We start from the raw sequence: 23,885 nt of genomic DNA, 5'->3' as shown, positions 1-23,885 counted from the left end.
TTCTATGTGATCCTAACAGAAAAATCTTTAGTTTTTTTTAAGAAATGGAAGTGGCACTGGGGGTGTTACATCCCCCCCAAAAGTTATCTATTGTTCTAGATACTTGGACAAGGATTTTTAGATTCCTTGCAACTCAAAAATAATGTAGAGATAGGCAATAAAGTATACGCACCAAACTGGAACACAACCTCCAATTCAAAGGTGGTCTTTCCCTAACGAACAGTACGAAACACACCACTTCTTAAGGAAGCCACTGTTGGGCCAGGCAGCCTCTTTGGTGAGTGCTCGGCAGCAACCACGACAACTCTGGTGCAGAGCTCCAGCGGCTGATCCCGAGGGGCAGCCAATGGCCCAGGAGGCCTTCTTCTGAGGAGCGAGGGCCAACGAGCTACTACATCCTGTGGCCAAACCAGCCACTCTGGGCCTATCGCAACCTGCAGGCCATTCCTTCAGGCACCTCAGGTGCCGCCCCAGCAGGAGCTGGAAGTGGAAAATGGAACAGGGTTGCCGATTCCCGACTGCTCGCATCACGCCCCTGAAGCCTTTCCCAAGACTCATGGCCACTGTCCCACTTTGATCCTCATTCTTTCTCTCTCCACCAAAATAGTGAAAATCATTTCTACACAGAACGGTTCATTCATTTTTATCACATGCACTCCTTTAAAAAAATCAGACTATCTTAAGTTTAAACAAGAAAAAGGATACTTGTGACATAATTGAAAAAATTCTCGTATTGGAAGTTTCCTTGTTGGCAAATCTTATTGACAGCCTTCAAGAAAAGATTCTCTCCCCGAGGCCACTCTTGCTGAAGCAGTACGATCACGTGCCCCAGTGCCATGTCGTCCCTGCTGTCCGTGAAGGCTCTCAGCTGCAAGGCAAGGGTTTGTGCAGACACGGGAGGAAAAGGAAATCACAGGGCAAATAAAATACACCAAATACCACGTCCTTAAAAAATGCTATTCTGTGAAAATGCATAAGAGAGGTCCTTAGAGTAAGAGAACAGGGTAGAAAACACACCTGCCTTGCAAACACCACACAACTGCCTACTGAGGAGGGTGGGCCCCAGCTCGAGAAGCCTTGGCAACCCGACCCCGGCTCCGTGGGAATGGTGGCTGGCAGTGTGTTTCCATGAGCGTCCTGACGGGCCCTGCACATGCACGGTGGGCCTGAAGCTTTGAATTTGGGAGTAAGGGCAAGAGAAAGCTGAGTGGTCTGTACAACTGAGAGAAGAACTGGGGGTTTCTGTGAAGGAGACAGTTGGGGGTGGAGAGTGGGTCCGAAGCCGTGCAGGAGAGGAGGAGTTGAAAAGGTGGACTTGGGGAGAAGGACGGCAGTGAGCAACACGGAGGAAGGAGACAGCAGTGTGAACTGGAAACAGGCAGAGGACTTGCTGTCGGAATGAGCAGCTGGGCCTAAAATCACGTTTTAAACATTTCCGTCGCCCTAAGTGAATCTGTTGATGAGTTAAGTCTGGAGTTACTACCCTAAAGTGGAGACTCAATGTTGTTCCCTTGCTCATGAACCTGTCTGAGGCTGTGCAGCACCTGCAGCCAAGGCCTGGGGTTCTTTCAAGTCCTTCCCTTTCCTGACGCTGCTGGGCCTTTGCTGGTGCTCATCCTTATGCCTAAAACAGTTTCACCCACCGTATCTTTATGGTAATAAATTCACCACCCCTGTATGAATCCAACACTCCAACATTTACAACCCCTTCTTCTGTAGCTAATAGAGTCTGAACTGTTTATCAGTTCATGAAATATTTACTAAACACTGCTATAGACAAGATTACTTGCATATTTGTCCCACTATTATCTGTAAACTTCTCAAGGATGGGGATCACTTCCTATGCGTCTTTGCCTCATGCAGTCAGTATTCAACGAACATTTGTTCACTCCTACCCAGGTGCTTTTCCTCACTACCCAACCTGCACTTCCAGAGGCTAAACTAACACTGGTTCTCAAGGCAAGTCATCCTGGGTCATCAGAACTATATCCTAAATTAAATTTCTCTCCCACTAATCACCTTTAAGCTTACCTTAAAACAAGCTAACATTAAATGCAGGCAGTAGGGCATGATGGCCTTGCTGGTACAGGGCAGAAGCTTCAGGTCCGAACCTAACAAAATGCACAGTGTGCTTGTTACCACCAAAGAAAACAGCTTTGAAAAGCACATGTTTAAGATGCTTTCCTCCAAGAAAAGGATGGGCGACAGTCACGTGGTTTCATAAGTAGTTGAACCACAATTATGTTTAGTGGAGAAATTTTAAAAAATTAGTCTTTGAATGGTCTCTGGATTTCATTTACCAATCTTCTTTCCTAAATGTGCTTAAATATTTTTTACTAATAAGTATTTCAAATATATAAAAAAATTAAGAGAGAATATTACAAACATCAGTGTGCTCACCACTCAGCTTTATAAAATGTTAACATTTTGCTTTACTTTTTAAAGGTTTTAATATAAAGTATCACCAATTCAGATGAAGTCCCTGTGTATCTTTCCGATACCATTCTCTTCCTCCCTCCCTCCTTAGAGATAACCATTAATCTCAATACAGTGCTCATCGTCCAGTGCACACTGCGTACTTTTAACGCAGAAACCTGTACTCGCAGACAACTGAGGGTGTTTTGCATGTTTTCAGTTCACCATATAAAAGGTGTCGTATCACGCACGTCCTTCTGCAAACTGCATTTTCAGTGGTAATACCTGTAGCTCTAAGTCACTGTTTTTTTTTGTTGATGTCTAACTGACATACAAAATCATATTAGTTACAAGAGTACAACATAATGATTTGATATTTGTATATATTGCAAAATGATTAGCACAGTAAGTCTACTTAACATTAGTCACGTACATAGTTTTTAGGCGATGGTTTTTAAACCACAATCAAAATCTTTTCCTTTATGGTATGTGCTCTCTGTAGCCTAAATCCTTCAGCTAGAAGGCATAAAGGTTTTCTTCCAGGTAGAAAGTCTTAGTTGTCATATTTAAGTCTTAAAATGTCAGTTTTCTTTGTGTTGAAAGAGAGATCTCATTTTTATTGTCGTTTTACATTTTCATAATCAACTGTCCCAGTTGCACTTGTGGATACACTCTCTCTTCCCCACTGAGCTGTGATGTCACCTCCACTGGCTGTCATGTCACCTCCACTGGCTGTGATGTCACCTCCTCCTCGGTGTTGTGTTCCATCGGTCAGTCTCTGTGCTCAACTACACCATCTTAGTTCCCATGGCTTTAAAATTGGCCTTGATGTCTGCTAGACCAAGTCTTACCCACTTGGTCTGTCCCTGTTCCACAGACATACTCCGTTTCTAAAGGGGTATTGGCTATATCTTTAAAAAAAAAAAACCTTCTGTTACAGAAACCTTCAAACACATAGACATAAACAGAATAGCATAATGAGCTGCCATGTAACTCAGGGAGCTTCCGTGACGACCAAAGCTGTCATGTTTTCTTCTTCTAGAAAGTGTGTAGGGTCCTAAGGAATCTACCTATTATCAGTTGCAAAGATATTTTTCTTCTAAAAATGTTATCATTTTAGCTCTTCTGCTTAGTCTATGCTCCATCTCAAATTGATTTTTTGTGAATCGTGCAAGGGAGGAGGTGAGGCCCCTCTTTCTTTCCACATGAAAACCCACCTGTCCCAGCACGACCTGCAGAAAAGCCTTTCCTTTGCTCACTGAATCACCGTGGTGCCTTCACTGAAAAGCATTTGGCCGTATTTGTGTGGGGCTATTTCTGGATTCGCCATTCTCGTGCCAATTTTGTCTTAAGAACTAGCTTTACAGTAAGTCTTGCTCTCAGGCAGGGTAAGTCACCCAATTTTGTTCATCTTTCTTAAAACTGTTTTGTCTGTTCAAGATTGTATTTCTCTATAAATTTTAGAATCAGCCCTGCCAATTTCTATTAAACAAAAAAAAGTCTGCTGAGATTCCAACTGGGGCTGTACTGACTGAACACAGAGTAGGGATGTGATGAGACTGTATTGCACCTGCTGATCTACAAACGCGATTATACACAGCTTTCATGAAATGTATTCTTAAGTAGTCCGTATTTTTTATGTCATTTTATTTGGAGATTTCTTAGACTTGTCTATGTAGCCGTAAATAAAGACAGTATTTTTCAACCCTGATTCCCTTGTCTTCTCTTTTCGCCTATTGTGTTGGTGAGCCTGTTCGCATGAAGGGTCAGAACAGACACCCCTGATTTTGCTGATCGTAGAGAGCATTCGGGGTTCAGTCTGAGGTCAAGGAAGTTCCCTCCTGTTTCTAGCTTGCTAAGATTTTTAAAATCAGGAATAATAAATACAAACATAATTGAATTCTGCCTACTAAGGCAATCATATGACTTTTCTTTTAATCTGCTAATGTAGTGAATTACAGTTATTGATTTTGGAATGTTAAACAACTTTATCATTCCCCATACACTTGGTCATTTGTATGACATTATTTGCTATATTTGACTTACTCGTATTTGGTTAAGGATTTTGGCATCTATGTTCAGAATGGGTGCTCTTTAATGTTCTTCTCTGGTGATGTTTTTGTTTGGTTTTGCTATCAGAGTGACGATGGCCTTAAAACTGAATTGCAAAGTTCTCCCTCTTCCTCTATTTTCTCAAAAAGTGCAGGTAGGACTGGTATTATTTCTTCCTAAATGCTGACAGAATTCACCAGTGAAGCCATTTGGAACTGGAGTTTTCCCTCTGGGGAGGTTTCTGGTAACACTGAATTCCTTCGATAGATATGGGAACAATCGGATTTTCTCTTTATTTTCTGGCCATTTTGGTGAGTTGCTGAGTTCCTGGCACCCGGTCACTCATCACTCGCTCTCTCGGTGCCTCCTGGTCTCCGGAGGCTCTGCAGCGACCTTCACTCCCTCCTTCGCTCCTGACACTGGTGATCAGTGTTCACTATCTTCCTGACCCGTCGTGTTAGGGGGTTGATCAGTTTTATTAATTTTGCAGAAAAACAACTGTTGGCTTTATTAATTTTTCTACATCATTGATTTCTGCTCGTATCGTTATTATTTCCTGTCTTCTCCTTTCTCTGGGTTTAATGTGCCCAACTTTTCCTGACTTTTAAGGTGGAAATTTAGATCAGTGATAGTGAATCTTCCTTCCTTTCCACTGTATCACCACTAAGTTTACGTACTTTTCAAGCAATGTGCAACTTGAAGTCAAGTGCAGGATAGCCCAAGAAGGAAATGTACGAGACACTCAACTAACCTGATTCCCTAGAATGGGTAAAGGAAGGAAAAGGTGTTCGGGACTGAAGAGATAACACACCCAATAAACAAAGAGAACTTTGGAAGAAAGACAGATTGCTGCTTATGAATTCACAGCTAAGAAAGAGTTTGGCAAGGGGTTAATCTTTCATACCTTTTGTCAAGCCCTGCAGATCACAGTATTACCTTAAAAGGAATTATAAGAAAATTTCCCAGCCTTGGGCCCAAAAGCTATTTTTACAAAATAAAAATAAAACTTGTCTCCGTACCTTTTCTAAATTTGGACTTTGTTTTTGAAGGCTCTTCCTGAGGCCTGCCTCCATCCTGAATGGGGAGCACCATGTAGCACATCAAGTCGAGGACTTTCTCACATGTCATCTACGGAAGATAAGGCCAAAGGAAAGAATCTGAAGTTTTCTGAAAGTAAAATCAAATCAACATCACACTAAAGAATCTGCACAACTGGGCAATGTGTGCACACGGAGGCCTGATTCTCTAAGTGATCTCAAGATTTTCCAAGTGATCAGTACTGTTTGCTCAACGGTGCATGCAGAGAAAGTGACAGCAAGATTAAACCCATGCACTAGACCTTGAGGGAGCAATAACTCATTTTCTGCTGTTAAAAAACAAAAGAACAAAACTTTCAAGGTAATCAAGTATTAATCAAACTACCAAGGTGTTAAACAACATAGTGGCACCCAAAATAAGTACGTCTCTGTCTTAAACACATTTACTAACACACTGGATAGAAAAATTAGCAGAATAGGACAACAGTAGAGAACTAAATAGCATAGCATAGAACAGAATTTAAAACATAATAGCAGGAAGGTTACTCTGACCTTAGCTTTAAAGTGGGGAAGAATTTAGAATGTGGAAAAGAGAAAAAAAGATTTTCAAAGCAGGGGAGAAAGCTAGGGGAAAGGGTTGTAGATCTGTTGTGGTGACTTCCGTGAAGGGGAGGAGGGGATGGTTTGGGACAGATGGACAGACGCAGCGCTGGTGGACAGAACAGGCTGGTGTCAAGCCACAGAGAAGAAGGCATCACACTCACCGCTCACCTTCGGCTACCTACTAACAATAACGGGATCCCACTTAGGTAACATTTTTCTGTGTGTCAGGCACAACCTTCTTATTATCTCCGTTTACAATGAGGACGTTAAGTCTTAAACCCATGCTTCCCAAGCGTTTTCATGTCTTGGCATGTAACAGAAATATGTACAAGGCTGTCCAGAACCGGCAGCAGCTGCCCTGGAGGCTCTAGCTGCCCCGGGTCTCATCTAACTGCTCTGAGGGCTGAGGGGGTATCTCCTCCCTCCCCTCTTCCACTGCTACAGGGTGGTGAAGCTCTATCTCTGAGACTGGCAGCTTGGTTGTTAAGAACTTGAACTTGAGTTAGACAGTCCAGGTAATTTGCCCAGGTCACAGGGCTTGGATGCGGAGAGGCCAGAACTTGCACTCTGGAGTTCCAGGCTGCCAACCTTTTCTATACACCTTCCCCTGACTATCTGAACCCTGGTGAACACACTCTTCTCTGAATCCCACCTGTGCACACATCTGAGGTTTGCCACTTAATATTGCATTTTTAACTGTCGTCCACTCTTCTCTCCAACTCCAACGGTAAATCCTCAAATGCAGGATTTACCTGCACCCTGCTTGTATGCCCCTTCCCAGCACACGGTTCAGCTCTGGGCACCTAGAACGTCGATCTTTCAAGTAAGTGGAATGCTGACAGCAATACTGTAGAAAGCAGTGACCATCATTTATAGGGATGGGGAAAAGGTTACATGCAAAAAACTCCGTTAAAGGCCATGGATCAGGGTGGTGGCAATGGAACTTAAAGGCACTACACCAAAGATGTTAGTATCACTCTGGAAGAATCAAAAGGGTTAGAGTTGAGAGTCAACCATGACTGGGATGTTTCACCTCGAAGGGCCAGAGAGCTAAGGAAGCTCATTTTTGGACATGTTGCGTCTGAGCTGAAGACATGCAGTTAGAGACTGGGGAATCGGACAAGTCAGAGACCAAGCAGGCCCAACAGTGGTCAGCTCAGAGGTGTGACTGATGCTCTCCAAGAGAATGAGGGTTCCTAGCTTAATTAAATGGACCAGTTTATTCGTATTTCCTGCTACAGTGCAGGACGGCAGCGCCCTGCACAGCCGTCTACTTCTCCGTGGTGCACGTGTATGCGTGGGCGAAGCACATGTTCTCTCAGGTTCGCAGAAGGAACTACCTGAATCACCTATGTAGTGGTGGAAATGCATTTTCAATTTGAAACACACAAACTCTACACGCTCTCTAATTGTTTCTAAAACTCCTGGCAAATTATAAATTATATTTCAACGTTCAAGATTAAAACCTCAATTTAGGGTTTTTAACCACTAAGTAATCAATTTAACATGTACACAGATGAGAACTGGAGTCTGTGTGTGAGGCTGTAGCCTTCAATCCACACAGTACACACACATGTAGTGTGACGAACGTGCCCGACTGTCCGAACTGAATTCAAACATTTATTGCGCACAGAAGCTGTGCAAGCCACTGCGACAGGTGCTGTGAGAAAGGCCCAGGGTAAGAACACTGGCCCCACTCTGGTGGGAGGGGCTCACGATCACGGAAGAAGCACCGCCCCTACTGCACCCCCGCGGGGTGCTATCGCCGTGGGGGAGAATCTGAGGTTCGGATAAACTAATGTCACGGCCCCTTCTGCCCAGTACGACAGCACTGATTCCACTCTAAAGGGACGCCAGGCAAGAAAGTAAAAATAAAATAAATCCTCCAACAAAAGGGAATAATGATAAAGCACCAAAGCCCAATTTCGGGGAAGTTATTGCAAAGAGGAAATTAAGTAAAACAGAATCCCCATAATTTTCCAACAGATTAGGTAATAAATCTAGGCAGAAAGACCAAATTTCAAGAAAACATGCACAGAACGGAAAAGCCGCTCTAGGAAAGAGAGAAAGCCCCGGGCGGCTGAGTGCAGCGGAGGGCCCGAGCCAGGGGTGCGGTACTCACTCTGTACTCCCCCAGGGCAAAGTGGCAGGTCGCTAGCTGAATGAGCGCCCTCTGATGCTCCAAGGTTCCCTGTCCCGAGATCTGTGGCTGAGGAAGGGATCCCTGGAGGGCTGCTAAATGATGCAGGCTGGCTATTGCCTTTTTGTACTGACCCTGAGAAAGACATAACAGCAAGAAGGAAAAAAACACTGCCATTAAAAAAACCTCCTAATTTAACTGGGCAACCAGCAGGTAACTACAAACAAGGTAACTCTGCTTGACCATCTGAGCAGGAAAAAGGAGACTTAGCAACAGTCCTTCTGGTCATAAATCTTTTTTTTTTTAAATTTTTTTAAGCTTGTGTAGGGGTAGTGATGTAGGATTCACAGTCTACAAAGCAGAACGGACTTCTCAGTAAGGCCAGCGCTGCTCCTTGTTTTTCTTAATAGACATTAAGAATATACATACATACATACATACATACATATATATACATATGTTTTTACTTTTAGAGAGAGGGGAAAGGACTGAGAGAGGGAGACAAACATCCATGTTTGAGAGAAACCAATCGGCTGCCTCTCCCACACCCCCAACTGGGGACCTGCAACCCAGGCCTGTGCCTTGACAGGGAATTGAACCCAGCGAACCTTCGGTGTGCAGGTCAATGCTCAATCCACTGAGCCACATCAGCCAGGGCTGGTCTTAATCCTTAAGACTAAATAAAATAACACAAGCCCTTTGATAAAGTACATTTTGAATATACCATTTCTCCATGAATACTTTACTACTAATACCACTTCTCTGATGAAGGATGGAAGCAGCGACCTGCCCATTTCAACAACAGCAGCTGGAAGCTCGCCATCCCAGCAGGGAATTAGCTGCTCTCCCCATTCTAGGCCTAAGGAGCTCGGGAACAGCAGAGTGAAGCAGAAAGACTCCATTGGAGTAGGGGGCAGGAGCGGGGGAGGTATCCGTCTTTTACTCAAAAGTAAAAATCTTGTTTTTACAAAGGAATGGACTGGGGATACCAGAAGGAACACGGAAGAGGCAGCCGTGCCGTTTGGGAGTTGTTACGAGATGCACGCGGACCTAATTCCTTTGCCCCTGAAGACAGACGTCTGTCCTCAGAGCACGGAGCCGCGACCCGGAGGGAACGCGGCGTCCTGCATGCCGATGGCTCGCAGCAACAAGCATCTTGCACAGACACAGGTACTTGGCATACACGTTACTCTACCTGATAGATGATCATGTCAGTGAGGAAGATTCTTAACCAAAGCCAAGTATCCGTCTTCCATGCCAAACAAATTCTTGTAAATTCTGAGCGAGAATTCAAAGCAAATTTACCAAAAATATGTAACACAGAAGCAGGAAACAAAACCAATAAACTCAGCAAGAGTGAACAACTGTCAGAGAGACAAATTACCAAAAAGTGGACGGTAACTTCAGAGTTTAATTTCTAAAGCAATGGCCTAGAACTCCAATTAGATAATGAAGTTAAAATACAGTACTTACCAGTCATCCACAGCATGCTTTCAATTAGGCACCAGCATTTACCAAGCACATACCACGTGCCAAGAACCGTTCAAAATGCTTTTCACATATTACCTTATTTATCTTTTATTTTTCTGAAAGATTTTATGTATTTTTAGAGGGAGGGGAAGGAAGAAAGAAGGGGAGAGAAACATCAAATGGGTGCCCCCTCTTGCATGCCCCCAACTGGGGACCAGGCCTGCAACCCAGGCACATGCCCTGACAGGAATCGAACCAGCGACCTTGCGGTTTGTGAATGATGCCCAACCCTCTGAGCCACACCAGTCAGGGCCCCCATTTATGTTTTAAACCACTTTGCTCCCCTCATCCCAGAAGATTTTGTTTTATTTTTACCCAGTTAAAACAACATGTGGCACTAAGAGTTTTACTCATTTTTCAAAAGACTACATGTAGATAAAGGGAAAGTCACATCCGTGTTCACAGTTCTATACGTGGCAAGGAGAAAGAGAATGATGCTCTGTTTACCTAGAAAGTAGGGCCGAGGGCCCTGTAAAGGGCGGGATGTCCACTGGCCAAAAGGAAGTGATGGGCCTCGGCTCAAACGGTCAGTGAAAGTACGTCGGTTAGCAAAGTGCTGGTCATTTCTAAGAAACGTTGAAATACTTAATATTTCAATATTATTCAGCTAATAAGTACGTCTCCACATAAAAGAGCAGAGACTGTCTGTAGCATCTGGATTTGGAGGCTTCCGGGCAGTGGAGTTAACGTTTGGATAAAAGCAGCATTAGCTTTTGCGTTCTCAGTAACGTGGTGTAAGGAGATACAAAGCAAGAGGGCAGGACAAGCAGAAGCACAAAACATGCATAGTAAGAAAAAAAAAAGGCCAGCAATACAAATTTTAAAAGACCAAAAACTCTCTCTCAAACTTCACCCCAACCGGACTTCTAATATACCCTCAGAGTAGAAGCTAAGAAGTAAATGGTTATTTTAATATGAATAACTGATTAGCTGTCTTGCTCAAAAGAATCCTAAAATACGTGGAACTACTGTAATCAATTTAATTAGCCATATGTGACTCGACATTTCAAATAGAATAATATTTTTAGCAGAATGATTTTGTATGAAAAACCAAACCCACCAACAGGACAGACACGTTCTTACCCTTGTCGAGGAATTCCAGGGAGCAGAGCAGCTCCCAGCTCTCCCTGGCCAACTTGAAACTCTCCAGCACCTCCATGGCGTTCGCCAGCTCCGCTTTATTGATGACGATGTGCCGGTTCCTGCCTTTCGCTGAACAGTCCTCATCGTCTGAACTCTGCTCAGAGTATGAGGAACACGATGAATTTAAAACTACAAATGTAGCTACATAGTGGAGCATTATCATGGCTACTGCTGCCAATTCTGGTTATTATACGGATTTTACATCAATGAATACTAATGTGAGTACACTGAATTTTTTAAATTTAACAATTTAGCTTTAAAAATTAATATAAATTTTTCATCTTTTCACTCTCACACATTCAAGTTTTACTTCTAAAATTAAGTTTGTGTTTTTCTGATGGTCAATTGTAAGTTTCTGTTGGCTTCAACATAAATTTATGTAAAAGTTCCAATAATTTAAAAACACATCAATGTTATAAAAACCAAAAATTAGATTTTACACTCAGATACAGCGTAAATAGTGCCTGTTTTATAGTGTACTTTCTTTTCAATGTGCGACATTAGTTTGCTTCCAAATAACAGCTTGTCACACACTGGAATAAAACTAACGCCCGCGTCCCCTAAAAATAACTCAGCAAAACGGCTGTTACCATTTGCTCTCTGCACGTAAGTTGCCAGTGGTCACCCCTGTCTTTAGCTCTGCTCCCCACTGCAGGAGCCGGGCCAGGAATCACTCCTGTCTGCACTCATCAACAGAACCCTACTTTCCTGCTCTGCATCTTTACAGAAAGCCAAAGAAAAGAGGGGGCCTCGGAGAAAGGCAGCTACTGTAAATGCCAAAGGGAATGCTCAGACGTTTTGCTGAAAAAAAAAAGTCAGTAAAGGTAAAATAGCTAGCTCACTTACTTTTATGTTGCTGAGAATGTCTTGAATCTTTTATTCTACCTAGGTAGAATTTTTATTTATTCAACGACCCAAATGAAATTCTTCTTGCTGATTTTTACCTTACAAAGACCATTTAAAACGCACAAATATTCTAGCTAAAAGCTCCACCCCTCAAGGTAATCTCAGAAAATGTAGGCACTTCCCTTCTATCACCCACCCTCCTCCCATACTTTTAGGGCTCAGTATCCTCCTGCTGTTCCTTGATGCTGGGCACCCTCCCTCAGTAGCAACACATACCCAGGTCCCTTCCCAAGTGCCTGGCATCCTGTTTCAGCAGGGCCCTGTTCTCTGCCCGGAGTACGGCACCTAATAAGATATACTACTACGAACAATTGCTTACTGGAAATCATTCTGCCTCACAACGTGATCAGGGTTTATGGAAAGGGCCTCGGATGTGATGGGTATACTGCGGAGTTCCTGTCGGTACGATTTGGAGAAACTGATGTTGAAGTGCACTCCGAAGCTCTGGGCAGATGCTCTGAAGCAAGGGTCCTGACGGAAGGGAGTGCACTTGAGTGAGTTTGGGTAGGAGCAGAAGAGGATCGCCGTCCCCCCACCACAGCTCCTGTGGCCTGGCATGTGACGTGAGCCACCATCAGGGGCCAGCGTTATCAGATGTTCCGATTACTAAGGGGAGGTCAGACAATCTGGGTTGTTGTAAGTAATCTCCTACTTTTAGATGCTAGGTTACTAAAACACTACGAATGAAACGAGGTATGTCTGAGAGCTGAGCTCATGGCCACCACGTCCTCTGCTGTGAACTGACAGACAGACCTGGCTGGACCCCGGTCTGCTGGAGGCAGACTGAGGAGTGGAGTGAACAACAGGATAAAACCAGTTCAGAGAGTGACAACGGAAATGGATGGCAACCCCAGACTGCTTGGAGGGCCAGGCCAGAATATGAGAGCAGGGCCTAGTAGGTAACGCAGGACAGGTGAAAACAGGGAGGAGGAACACAGCAGTTCAATTGCAGCCTGGGCGCCAAACCTGAGAGGAAGTCCGGGAAGTCACTCACTCACCAGAGGCTCATCGCACACCTGCTGGGGCGCGGGCTCTGTTCAAATGTCCAGGACAGAGAGGTGGACAAAAGACAATGTCCTAGGCTCCACAGAGCCTACATTCTAATGAAGGGACAGACAGCACACCAATGAACCAAGAAGAGACAGAGGGCAAAAATGGCTATGCAAAGAATTAAAATCGAGTAACAAAAAGAAAATCGAAGGCTGCTTTCGATGGGTGTTCAGGGAGCCTCAGAGAAAGAAAGTTCAGGCTGAGAAGCTGAATAACAGGACAGGCCTGGCAGAGAGAAGCATCCCTGCCCGAGAGGACCGCGCAGAGCACTGGGCCAGCACAGTCCACCGTGTCTGCTAAATGCAAGGGCTTGCTCTGCAAGTGCTCTGAAGCCAAAGTGAAGAGTTGGGGTGTTATTCCAAGCACGATGGGAAGCTGTCAGAGGCAGTAACGCAGAGGAGTGATATCTGACTCATGCTTTAAAAAGATCAACCAGGCTGCTGGGCAGAGAGGAATGTGGGAATCAAGAATGAAGGCAGGGAGACAGGATACCAACTCCCATGATCCAGGAAAGAGACTGGGATGGCTTAACAGGGAGGAAGTGGGGGAGACAGAGAGGAATGGACGGATGGAGCTATGGTATGTGCACTTAATTAAATGGAGACATTCCATTGCTTTTAGTTTAAACTAGTAATATACAACCTTTATCTACATGGGAGGAGGATGTTAGAGTGTGAAGTACTTGAATACACCTCACTCCCTCAGGCACCAGCGGGAGAATCGGGAAATGTGGGGTCACTCTCAGCAGCCTTAGTGATCCTTTAAAACATCACAGGGCATCCAGGAAAGCCTGTGAGCACAGAGTTCTCAACCTGGGGTTCATGGCTGCATTTCAAAGCAACCATCAGCCTCTGAAATCATTTGCAAAGTTGTGCATGTGTGCGTTTTTCTGTGGGAGGAAACAAATTAGTGTGTTAAAAGGGTTAATAATTTTGTGAACTACAGAATGGCTACAGAATGTAGCCCCAGAATGGCTATATCTTCCCTGTTCCAATCCTTTCTATATTACACAGCCTACAGAGACATCAGATTAAAGTGATTTTAGCACGCACCGCCCATCCTGGCAGGCCTAGTAAAAGGTTACTGAGAACTGAGGAAGAGGGGTTCAGGGAGAAGGGGGAAAAAGTGAGTGACACTGCAGGCTCCCCTTGGGCATTTCAACTAGAGCAGCAGTTAGCAAGCTATGACCTGCAGGCTAGGCCTTGTTTTTGTAAGTGAAATTTTATTGGAACATGGCCACATCATTTCTGTACTACTGTCTATGGCTATTTTTGCACTGTAACAGCAGAGCTGAGTAGTTGCAAGAGACCCTGTGGCCTGTAAAGCCTAAAATATTTGCCACCTGGCCCTTTACATCTCCACGTCCATGTTACACATTAAGCTTCCACTAAGGATGTTACAGACGTTAAAGGCTTCCTCTGGAAACCGGGGTCCTGCACAGGCCTGCCCCCTGGCCAGTGAGAAGACTGATGGTTCTTCACGTTCTCTAGCCTCTTGCACCTTTGTGCAAACTGTCCCCTCTTGACAGAAGCTATTTCTCAATTCCAAATGACAAAATCATACACATCCTTCGAGGCTGAACTGACCTCCTTCATAAAACCTTCCCACAGCATCTCCCCATGGGTTATACTTACTTCCTACCCTGAACACCTGGGCACCTGCCACTCTGAGGCCAGTACACACTACAGCACTCTGCTCTAGATGTCCAATGTAGTTTGTCCAATGTAGTTGTTTCAGTCCAAAGAGGTATGAATAACTTATACAGGGTTTCTCAACCTCAGCACTGCTGGGAACTGCCTCCTTGGTTTCAGAAGTTGTAACCCACCATGCCTATGGCTGAATGAGAGACCCGGGGACCAGAAGCCACTAAGGAGACAAAGCTTATCTCCCTGGCACGGGTGCTGCCTCTGCCCCCTGTACTTCACCCTGCCTGGCCCCCAGTACATGACTCATTAGTCAATGACAGGTAAGAGTCCTTAAGGCAGAGATGACCTAAGACAGGCATGGGGCCCTCAGGGAAGGACTTGAGGGGGCTACAGCAAAAGGGGGTGATGGACCCTTGCCCCTTGACTTTGACAGCCTGAGTCCTCATTCTGTCTGCTTAATAAGTCTCCTAATCTCTTGGCTGCCCTACTTCCCCTGCCTGACTTAAGCCTGAAACAATGACAAAGGGTGGTGCAGCCCTGTGCTGGAAAGGGCAGGTTTCCCAGAGCAATAAGGCCTAAGAAAGAATGCGTAAAATCCTGTGAAACCTGTTTTGCTCAGAATGCTCTCAATTTTCTGATAAAGGTCCCGGCAGGAAGTGAGTTTATTTCCCAAAGTTTCATAGCCCTTTAGCTAACAGATCTGACTAAGAATAAGCCCTTGCAGTTCTTTGTATGTTATCTGTTCGATCCTTACTGCCAGACAATGATTGATTGGTGAGCTTTACCTGTATTCCTGTGCACTCTGAACCCAATATAAGCCCACTGAAGAAAATGCTCTTGGTCCTTCACCTCTGAGAGATTGGCTACCTTTCCTCCCCAAGCAGATCATGTCTTGGTAATGAGATCATGTTTTGAGAATGAGATGATTCTCCTCCATGGCAGGGTGGGGTGGGGCAGGGATCTGCAGGCAGACCCCCCCCCCACAAAACAGCTGGCTTTTTGAGCTGGATAATTCTTTGTTGGGGGTGCTTTCCTGTGCATTACAGAATGTCTAGCAGTTATCCCTGCCCTCCACTCACTGCACACTAATAGCAACCCTTCCCCACCCAGTTATGGCCATCAAAATTGTCCTCAGATACTGCCAAATGTCCCTAGAGGGCAAAATCACCTCTAGCTGAGAACTACTGATTTATAAAGTAATTACATTTTATAATGAAAAGATCTAAGCTTTATCAATTTAGCTCCAAAGACACCTCTTACAAAGATTCATTTCTTACTAACCATAAACATATAATCTGTTAATAATCATATTGGAAAGGATTACCATGGTTTTCTCTCTTCCCTCAGCCAGTTTCCTCTTCTTATGTATGTGTTTATTACGATCAATTTCTATATCACCGTACACATTGGATACATCTTCCAGAAGAACCAGTGGAACTTGGCTTGGGGCATTAGGACCTATGGGTGTGGGGGGAATATCAACACTTAAACATGAAGCAAGGAAAAGAATACTTAGTATCATATAGAGGCTTACTCAACTTTTATGTGAAAATATAGGTCATTTAAAAATATGTTTAGTGTGACCCCTAATTAGAAAAACAAGTATGTATGTAGAGAAAAAAAGGCTGTACAGATATACATTACAAATCTAAGTCCATTTTTTGTGTTTGTTCTTATGTGTCAAGATTTTTTAATAATTATCAAGAATCACAAAATTACCAAAAAAAAGGCTACAAAATTACATGTATATTATGGTTGCAAATTCCAAACATATGTAACATATGAAAAGACTATAAAGCAACATACAAAAGTGAGAGACAGCTGTGTTATACTAGAAAAATTATGGGAGATTTTACATTTTTATTTTTCTATTATTCACATCTTCTAGAAAATTCTAAAAGATAATATATATCATTATAAAAGTATATATTAAATATATACAGGCATATATATTATACATGAATGCATATGTATATACATACATGTATATATATATATATATCCACGCATATATATTATTTAATAAAATCTTTGTCTACTGTAAAGTCTTTGTGAAATCTATTTCAATACTTTGCTTCATCTGCTGCATTCAATACCTGTATTTAGTTTTATAGTACCACTACCTCCTTTGACATAGAGACTTTTAATGAAAATGTACTTACATAAAAACCAACAATAACTAAGAAAAGCACTGGCATCACCCCGCAATTATCTGGATCCAAGAACAATGTTAAGGTGAGCGTTTCCATCGTCCTTGCCACCCCTGCTGAGGCCAGTACTTTGGGACACTCTGCAACTCCCAAACCAACCTTGGAAGAGAGATGGCTGTATGCTGTTGACATACTGGAATGCGTTCTTAAAGAAGACCAACATAGTGGAATAGACCACCTGGTTTTTGTATTTTGCATGAGCTTCATTATCGAAGTTGTTCATGTATCTGCAGAGATCCTTCATTCTATGCAAGATGTCACCATAGCTTCTGAAAGATGAAGAACGATAAAGGTTATTTCATTACTCTGGGCCTGCCAGCAAAAGGTCTAGAGAAAATGCCCCAGTGGAACCACTGCATTTACCAAATGTAGCTTTAGGCATGTACAGCTATTCTGTATTGTCTGCACATGGATTGGAATTCTCCTTCTGAATTACAGCAGCAACCAGACCAAGACTTTATGACATAAACCTGCCAAGTGGTTTCTCTTTCCTCTGAAGAATAAAGAGTGCTTTAAACTCAACATCATCTTAAGACTTTGTATTTCTGTTGGAAATCTCTCAATAAAGTGCAAAACTACCCTCTTTTGCATAAATATTGCATGTTACAGAATTTGCCCAAAGAAATGCTTTGGGGAAAAAAAAGTGTTTTTGTTTCTTACGGTCTGGAGATTATGCTATCAAAGATTTGTTAGACAATTCTAGAAATTGACAATGTTTTACCGTCTTCCTTTATCCATCTGCCATTCACATCTCATTCCAACAACATTCAGAATCTTAAACAACCTCTCCCAAGGGTCCACAATCTGGGACGATTTTTCAGTCAGTCCTTCTATGATATACTTCTGAGAGCTACGTTTGCTAGGTGACAATAAATCAGATGTTTCTTGGGTACCTGACATGTGAGAAAAGAAAAAAAAAAAAACAGCCTGTGATTAACATTACTACTTCACTATGCATGTGGCACCTGCTAGAGAAAAAGGAAGTCTCACTCCACATTCAAAAAGTTGGTGCACCGAATCTCAACACGTTATGTACTTCGTTTAAGGACCCACAACTGGCCATTCCCATAGTAGGGAATGACTTTTGAACTAGGATATATGTATAAAGCTCAGTGTACTAACGCCACAGTTCAGCAAATGGACCGTTTTGATTAAGGGGTAAAATTGGTTCCAGGAAAGTCTCACATCTTAACTGCAGTATTTTTTTTTCTAGAAACCATCTTTAAGAAGCGCTATCAAACTGGTATGTATCCAGAGGAGAATAATCAGAATGAGAAGGGATTTCTGGCTTTGCAATTTTACCAAAGTCTGTCTGAACAACTTTAAGACATTCTCACTTACCTTGATGCTGATTCTCTATTTGAGTGGACCTGGTGACATAATTAATATAAAATTCAGCTGCTTTGTTCAAGTACTTGTACAATAGATTGGCAGGCAATCGAACATCATGGTTGTTGATTATTAAAGGAAGGACATCACAAACTGTTGAAGAGAAAAATCAGAAAAAAACCCGATTAAGTTGTCTGTCTATCCTAGGGTTCTGATGAAAACAAAATTTATTTGAGTTCACTTACTGCAGTACCTAAAATGCATAGGGGGAAAAAAACCCTTAAGGCACGATTATGTGAACATTGCAGTACAGAGGCACACGAGTGGATGAAGTCAGACAGGAAACACAGGCAGGTTCTACACTGTGGGTAAAGGTCTAGTGAGGCGATTTTCAACCCATGTGCCACAAGAATGTTTAAAACACGCGGCACCGGACTGCTCAGTTAGGGGCCCTGACCTCTTTTCCCTTTAGACTGTCAAACAGAAAAATGACAACAGCCAACACAACAACAGCTGTTCGGTGTGAATGAACCAAAATTGTACCTATTTTAAAAAATCAGGTCGGCAAGAAATATACTTTTGGTGTGCTACAGAATTTCAGTAATTAGATTATGCATGCCATGAGATGAAAAAGGTCAAAAATTGTTGGTCTAGTTCTTACACTGGACGGTGATTCGGATATTTGTTTGCTATTAAGCTTTATATTTACCTACACAGTCAAACATACACTTTTGGAGATATCAAACATTACATAATAAAAATTTAGAAGCTGTTTAAAATGCTTTCTGGACTGAGAAAATAAATAAAGATTTAAATCCCATAACATGAAAAGTTGGTTTGCTTCCTACAACTGGCTTGACTTCTGAAACGATGCGCACCCCAGAGTATTCTACTCACCAGAAGGAATTAATACAAAATACAATTTTCCTCACCAAATAATTTCCTAAAGCAGTTAACAGGAGAGTCTTGTTCTTCTATAGTTTCCGCCTCTAGCAGCGCCTCCCCAAGGCCAACCTGTTTCAAAACACATTTAATCGTTTAAATGCGTTACAGTTTAAGATGCCAGAATTATATTTAAAAAAAAAAAAACAGTGTATTTTTAAATTTACTACATAGTTTGCTATTCAAGCTTCCCCCCAAAATAAATATTCTCACTTTAAAAAATAGAAAACAAAAGAACATCAGCAACACAGTCTCTCAGAAGGGAACCCCAAATTTACCTGACCACAGACCATTTTGAGTTACTTTCCTCTGAACTGGTACAATTAAAACACTGACAAAATGTGTAAGAGACTTAAAGCATGTGCTAGAACTAGAGTTACAATAATAGAGAAATAGAGATTTTTAAAGAAATGTGGAAACTAACTTTATCAAGATGTGTGGTGCGGATGAAACTTACCACCCTCAAGGACTGCGGAGAGCGGTCAGTCACATAGCCTGTGGCAGGCCGGACAGAACTGCTGGGGGTTTTAGGGCCACCTTTCCATGACTGACGCCCTACCTAGCACAGCTGAAAGTCAGCTTATCAAAATCCACCGAGATGTCCACATTATCTTCCTTGCGACCACTTCGGGTTCACAAGGTTGGAGTGGGACAGCGTGAAAGACTATGCAACAAAGAAAGTTTAAGGTCAGAGTAATGACCAGGGAGTGTATTGGGTTCGACAGTAACCCCTCAAAAGATCATGTCCACCCAGGACCTCAGAATGTGACCTCATACAGATTTTACCTTATGAAAAAGTAAGCTCTTTGTAGAATGCAATTAGCTAAGATGAGGTGATACTGGATTAGAGTGGGACCCAAATCCAATGACCTTGTAAGAACGTCATGTGAAGACACAGACACGTAGGGAAGAAGGCCACGTGACAGTGGAGGCAGAAACTGGAGTGACAGAGCTGCAAGCCAAGGAATGACAGAGTGCTAGTGACCACCCAAGGCAAGGCAGTGGCGGTGAGGATTCAGGATTTGAATCCTGACTCTCCCACTTACTGCCTATGGGAAGTTACAAACGTATTTCAGATTCAGTTTCCTCCTCTACACAGTGGTCTACCTCAGGGGATCTGTAGAGAATGGAAGGAGATTCCTAACACTTCCCAGTGCCTGCCAGCAGCACTCACCTATTACAGATGTAAGGAAAAGGCACAAATAGGGAGAAAACAGTGTCCACAGGGCACAAGCACATGGAAAACATGTCTGCTAAGAAGATAAACTATGGCTCTCATTACAATTCAAACACATGGTTGAATACAATGGAATAAGAGTATTTTAAGAAAACCTGACTGTACTCTAGACGGCATTAAAATAGCACTGTCAAAACTCGGCGACTATTTCCTGATAAGACAACTTCTACTGGAAATGCAGTTTGATAATGGTGATATCCTTTTAGCTTTACTGACAAAAATTCCTTGATTTAAGTTCAATCTTAGCCAGTGTTCCTCAGAATTTCTGCTTTTCAATAATACCCACTATAGTTCCTGACCATACTAACAAATTTGTTGAATTTTATTTTCTCTTAGGAAAAAGGAAAGGATCAGACTCACCCCATGTTGCACCACTGTTTCAGGGAAGCGTCTCAAAAGCAGAAGCAGCATTTCTGATCTTTCCAATGTGTTGAAGCATTGCTCCGTAACCTTCAGCAACATTTCACATTGGACCCGGCCGGGAAGAGTTTCAAATAAACCTGTACACGACACATGACATTTTATAAAGTTCCTTTTTAGAAAGAACACTGAAACCAAAGTGGAAGTAAGGTATTTCTACATACAGAACAATACATACTATATAAAGAAACCCTATTGTTGGGTTTCATCTACAACCCAGAAGGCTTTTGGGTCACAGGGTATTGGACACAAGATGTTTGCTGAATGACCAGAAAAGACCTTTGGGGATCCAGATGACAAGAGTGAAATACGTGAAAGGTCACAACAGTGCTTGCTGCTGGCCAAGCTAAAGAACATACACTTGTTTATGTTGAAATGACATAAACCATCTATTTTCTTTTAATCCAGAATTTGAAATTTGTGATTGTATATAGCAACCAACACAGAGTACAGGCTTAAAGAAAGGTCATAAATGATTAAAAGTTTCTCTCTCGTTTTGTGGAGATCTGCCTAATCTATAGATGCTTTCTGATTACTGTAAAACCTGTTAAAAACATCTATTCAGTTCCTTGGGCCAACTGGTACATCCATATCCGTTAAGAAAACTTACAGGATTCTAAGCATATGCTTAAGAGACCAAGTGACATCATTTGTACAGTCTCTAGTTGCCAAGACTAAAATATACATATGGGTATCAATATGACAAATGTGATTTTTTTGTGAAATTACTAGATTTAAGTTGGTATTCCAGAAATGGAAATTTATACACCTTTAAGTTATTACTCCATTCTTACTTCTTAAAAATTGCGTTTGTTTATCCTGTGAATCGTTCCTTAATGCTGATGTAATAATGCTGATTTCTCTCCACACCACCGGCTGATCTGGGAAATTCACAAACCTAGTTTTAAAACGAATGCATTAAATTAAAATGTCAGATTCTCATAGTATCCAACAAAGAAAGTAAGAACATGAGCATTTGGATAAAAACACATTTTTCTTTATCCCAAGTGAATACATAGATATACCAAAACAAATCAAAATAAATGTATAAAAATAAAAACTAATTTAAAAAAATGAAGTACCCACAAAAGTTTTTTAGAGATTTTTATAAGGGAAAATATAAAAAGATAAGTTATCATAATGTATAAAGTACTTATAAATATCAACAAGAAAATAAAGTATCCAAAGAAAAAGTGGGCCAAGGCAAACCACAGAAAAAATACAAATAGCTAAAATGAACATTTGAAAATATACTCAATTTCATTAGTAATACTATAGAAACATATTTTTAAAGATAGCAAAATACCATTTTCTTCTATTACACTTGCAAAAATTCAAATCTGATAAAAAGTCTGACAACATTCATTGTTGTCAAAGGTGTGTGAAAAGTAAATTGGAATAGTAATTTTTGGGGAGAGTAATTTGACAGTTATCAAAATTTTAAATGTGCATACCTCTATGAAAATCCAATGTATTCTATGGCAAACACCAAAACAGGGGCACAAAACTGCCTTTTGACACTATAATTTCAAATAATTGGAAACTACCAATAGGAGAATGGTTATGAAATACTATGCAGATATGAAGAATGGGTGTATCTCTACCCATTAACAGGAAAATGAATCCATTACAGGGGGTGAAAAAGGCAAAATGCAGAATAATTAGTATGATCTTGCTTTTGTAATTCCCTCTCCCCAAAATCTATTATATAAATTGTGTGTGTGTATGTGTATACACACACACACAAAATTTAACTGTGATTGAGTTTAGGGAGGACTTTCATTTTATATTCTGTATATATCAGTATTGTTTTAACTTTTATATAGAGCATGTATTATTTCAAAAATAAAACCAATCCTTGGATAGCAAAGTTTTAAGATAAGAAGACCTCTGCAGAAGGCTTGTCAGCAATTGACAGAAGAACTAGGCTCAAGTCTAAGTAAGCTTTAGGCCCCAGGGATGTAGATGAACTTGAAGCTCTTCCCCCAATGCCCACCTCACAGACAGAAACAAAACCTCAGGAGAGATCCAGTGCAGTAAGAGTTGGAGTCCAGAGTCCCCACTCACATGTCGTACAGCAGTCTCCCCGCCGTGGCAGTCCGCTCCGCGTTCCGCTCGATGGTGTACATTTCATACTGCAACACAGGTCAGACCCCTCGAGTCACCACCTCCGCGGAGGCCAATGTAAGCTCGCCACCGCTACGCTAGTTGGCCTTCACAAAGCACGCCCCCACTCCGCTGAGGGATGGCGTGCCCGAGAGAGTAAAGGTATCACCTGGTGACCTCAGGTTCACTTACAACCCTTTGGTTCCCAGGATTAGTGGAATGTCTTAAAAGTAGCAGGCGCTGGACAAATGGCTGCCATCGCAATGAATGAACGACCGAATGGCCTTTCTTAGTGGCGCTGATGTGCAGTTGGGGCCGCACAGCAGCACAACACTCGCCACACCTTCTACCAGCCCCGACCTCCACCGGGGTTCGCTGGGTCTCCGAGGTGCCGGCCCCCCGGGGAGAAGGCTTGTGAAAGACTTCGGAGAACGGGGCGGGGGGATGTAGAGAGAAGCGGGAAAGGACGGAGCAGGGAGGGTCTGGCAGGAGACGGCCAACCCAAGGTGGCCGGCACTGCGAGGCTCACACCTCCAAGCCAGCACCGTACGTGGGGCCTGACCTTACCTGGATGTTAAAGTCGGTGGGGTAGAGACTGCGGGCCGTGATCAGCCAAGCCTTGGCTGCCCAAAGGTCCTGCTGCACCAGCTCCCGGGCTCGTTGCACCAGGAACTCGCAGTCACCCTGGGCCGACATGGCCCACGAGGTGTCCGGCCGCCGGCCTGAAGTGGCCAAACCTTCGGGCTCGGGAGACGCCGCCACCACCACTGCAGCCGCATCCACTACCTCTGCCGCCTCCGCGACGGTTACTGCGCATGTCTGGGGGGTCACACGAACGCCGGCAGAGTGGATCCGGAAGAGTTTTCCAGGTTTTGTGAGCAGCCTCTCTCCGGTCCGCTCTCAGTTACGGCCAAGTTCCTTCGTTCCTCCTGCGGAGCTAGTATTTTTGTGCTTATTTTCTCAGGTCACCTCCAAAATCTGGAGAAGTGGATTTTTCACTCTGGTAGCTTTCACAAGACCTTGGTCAAACCAAAGAGCATGCGCAGGAGTCCGCGGGAGCTGGGCTACAGTTCCCGGGGCTTGAAACTTAGGTGCGCGTGGCAGGTTTCCGAAGGCGCG

The 23,885-nt window shown here is 42.9% G+C and overlaps 1 protein-coding gene and 1 long non-coding RNA gene across 3 annotated transcripts in view; one reads left to right on the top strand and one right to left on the bottom strand.

Moving 5' to 3' along the window:
- INTS10 (integrator complex subunit 10) overlaps nt 1–23,584 on the bottom strand; it is a 29,259-nt gene extending 5,675 nt beyond the window's left edge. For both annotated transcript variants that reach the window (XM_037161223.2, XM_037161214.2), the window contains exons 1-15: nt 23,334–23,584; nt 22,728–22,795; nt 21,455–21,558; nt 20,601–20,740; nt 18,994–19,075; nt 18,074–18,214; nt 17,454–17,625; nt 16,832–17,001; nt 15,847–15,980; nt 10,861–11,014; nt 9,443–9,525; nt 8,230–8,382; nt 5,487–5,595; nt 2,032–2,111; nt 706–868 (exon numbers count right to left, since the gene is read on the bottom strand). In XM_037161223.2, the coding sequence (XP_037017118.1) occupies nt 706–868; nt 2,032–2,111; nt 5,487–5,595; nt 8,230–8,382; nt 9,443–9,525; nt 10,861–11,014; nt 15,847–15,980; nt 16,832–17,001; nt 17,454–17,625; nt 18,074–18,214; nt 18,994–19,075; nt 20,601–20,740; nt 21,455–21,558; nt 22,728–22,795; nt 23,334–23,462 (1,882 nt within the window). In that variant the 5' untranslated portion in view covers nt 23,463–23,584. The remainder of the gene's footprint in view (nt 1–705; nt 869–2,031; nt 2,112–5,486; nt 5,596–8,229; nt 8,383–9,442; nt 9,526–10,860; nt 11,015–15,846; nt 15,981–16,831; nt 17,002–17,453; nt 17,626–18,073; nt 18,215–18,993; nt 19,076–20,600; nt 20,741–21,454; nt 21,559–22,727; nt 22,796–23,333) is intronic.
- Nucleotides 5,560–20,655, top strand: LOC119060896 (uncharacterized). The gene is made up of 3 exons (XR_005084683.2): nt 5,560–5,865; nt 9,220–9,417; nt 20,577–20,655. It is a non-coding gene; the product is annotated as an uncharacterized LOC119060896 (long non-coding RNA).
- Nucleotides 23,585–23,885: the final 301 nt, after the last annotated feature.

This window comes from Artibeus jamaicensis, unplaced genomic scaffold (genome assembly GCF_021234435.1).
Source record: "Artibeus jamaicensis isolate MK-2021 breed Jamaican fruit bat unplaced genomic scaffold, CSHL_Jam_final scaffold_833, whole genome shotgun sequence".
Taxonomy (NCBI): Eukaryota; Metazoa; Chordata; class Mammalia; order Chiroptera; family Phyllostomidae; genus Artibeus; species Artibeus jamaicensis.
The sequence above is the reverse complement of the archived record's forward strand: the minus strand, read 5'-3'. Positions and strand labels throughout refer to the sequence as shown.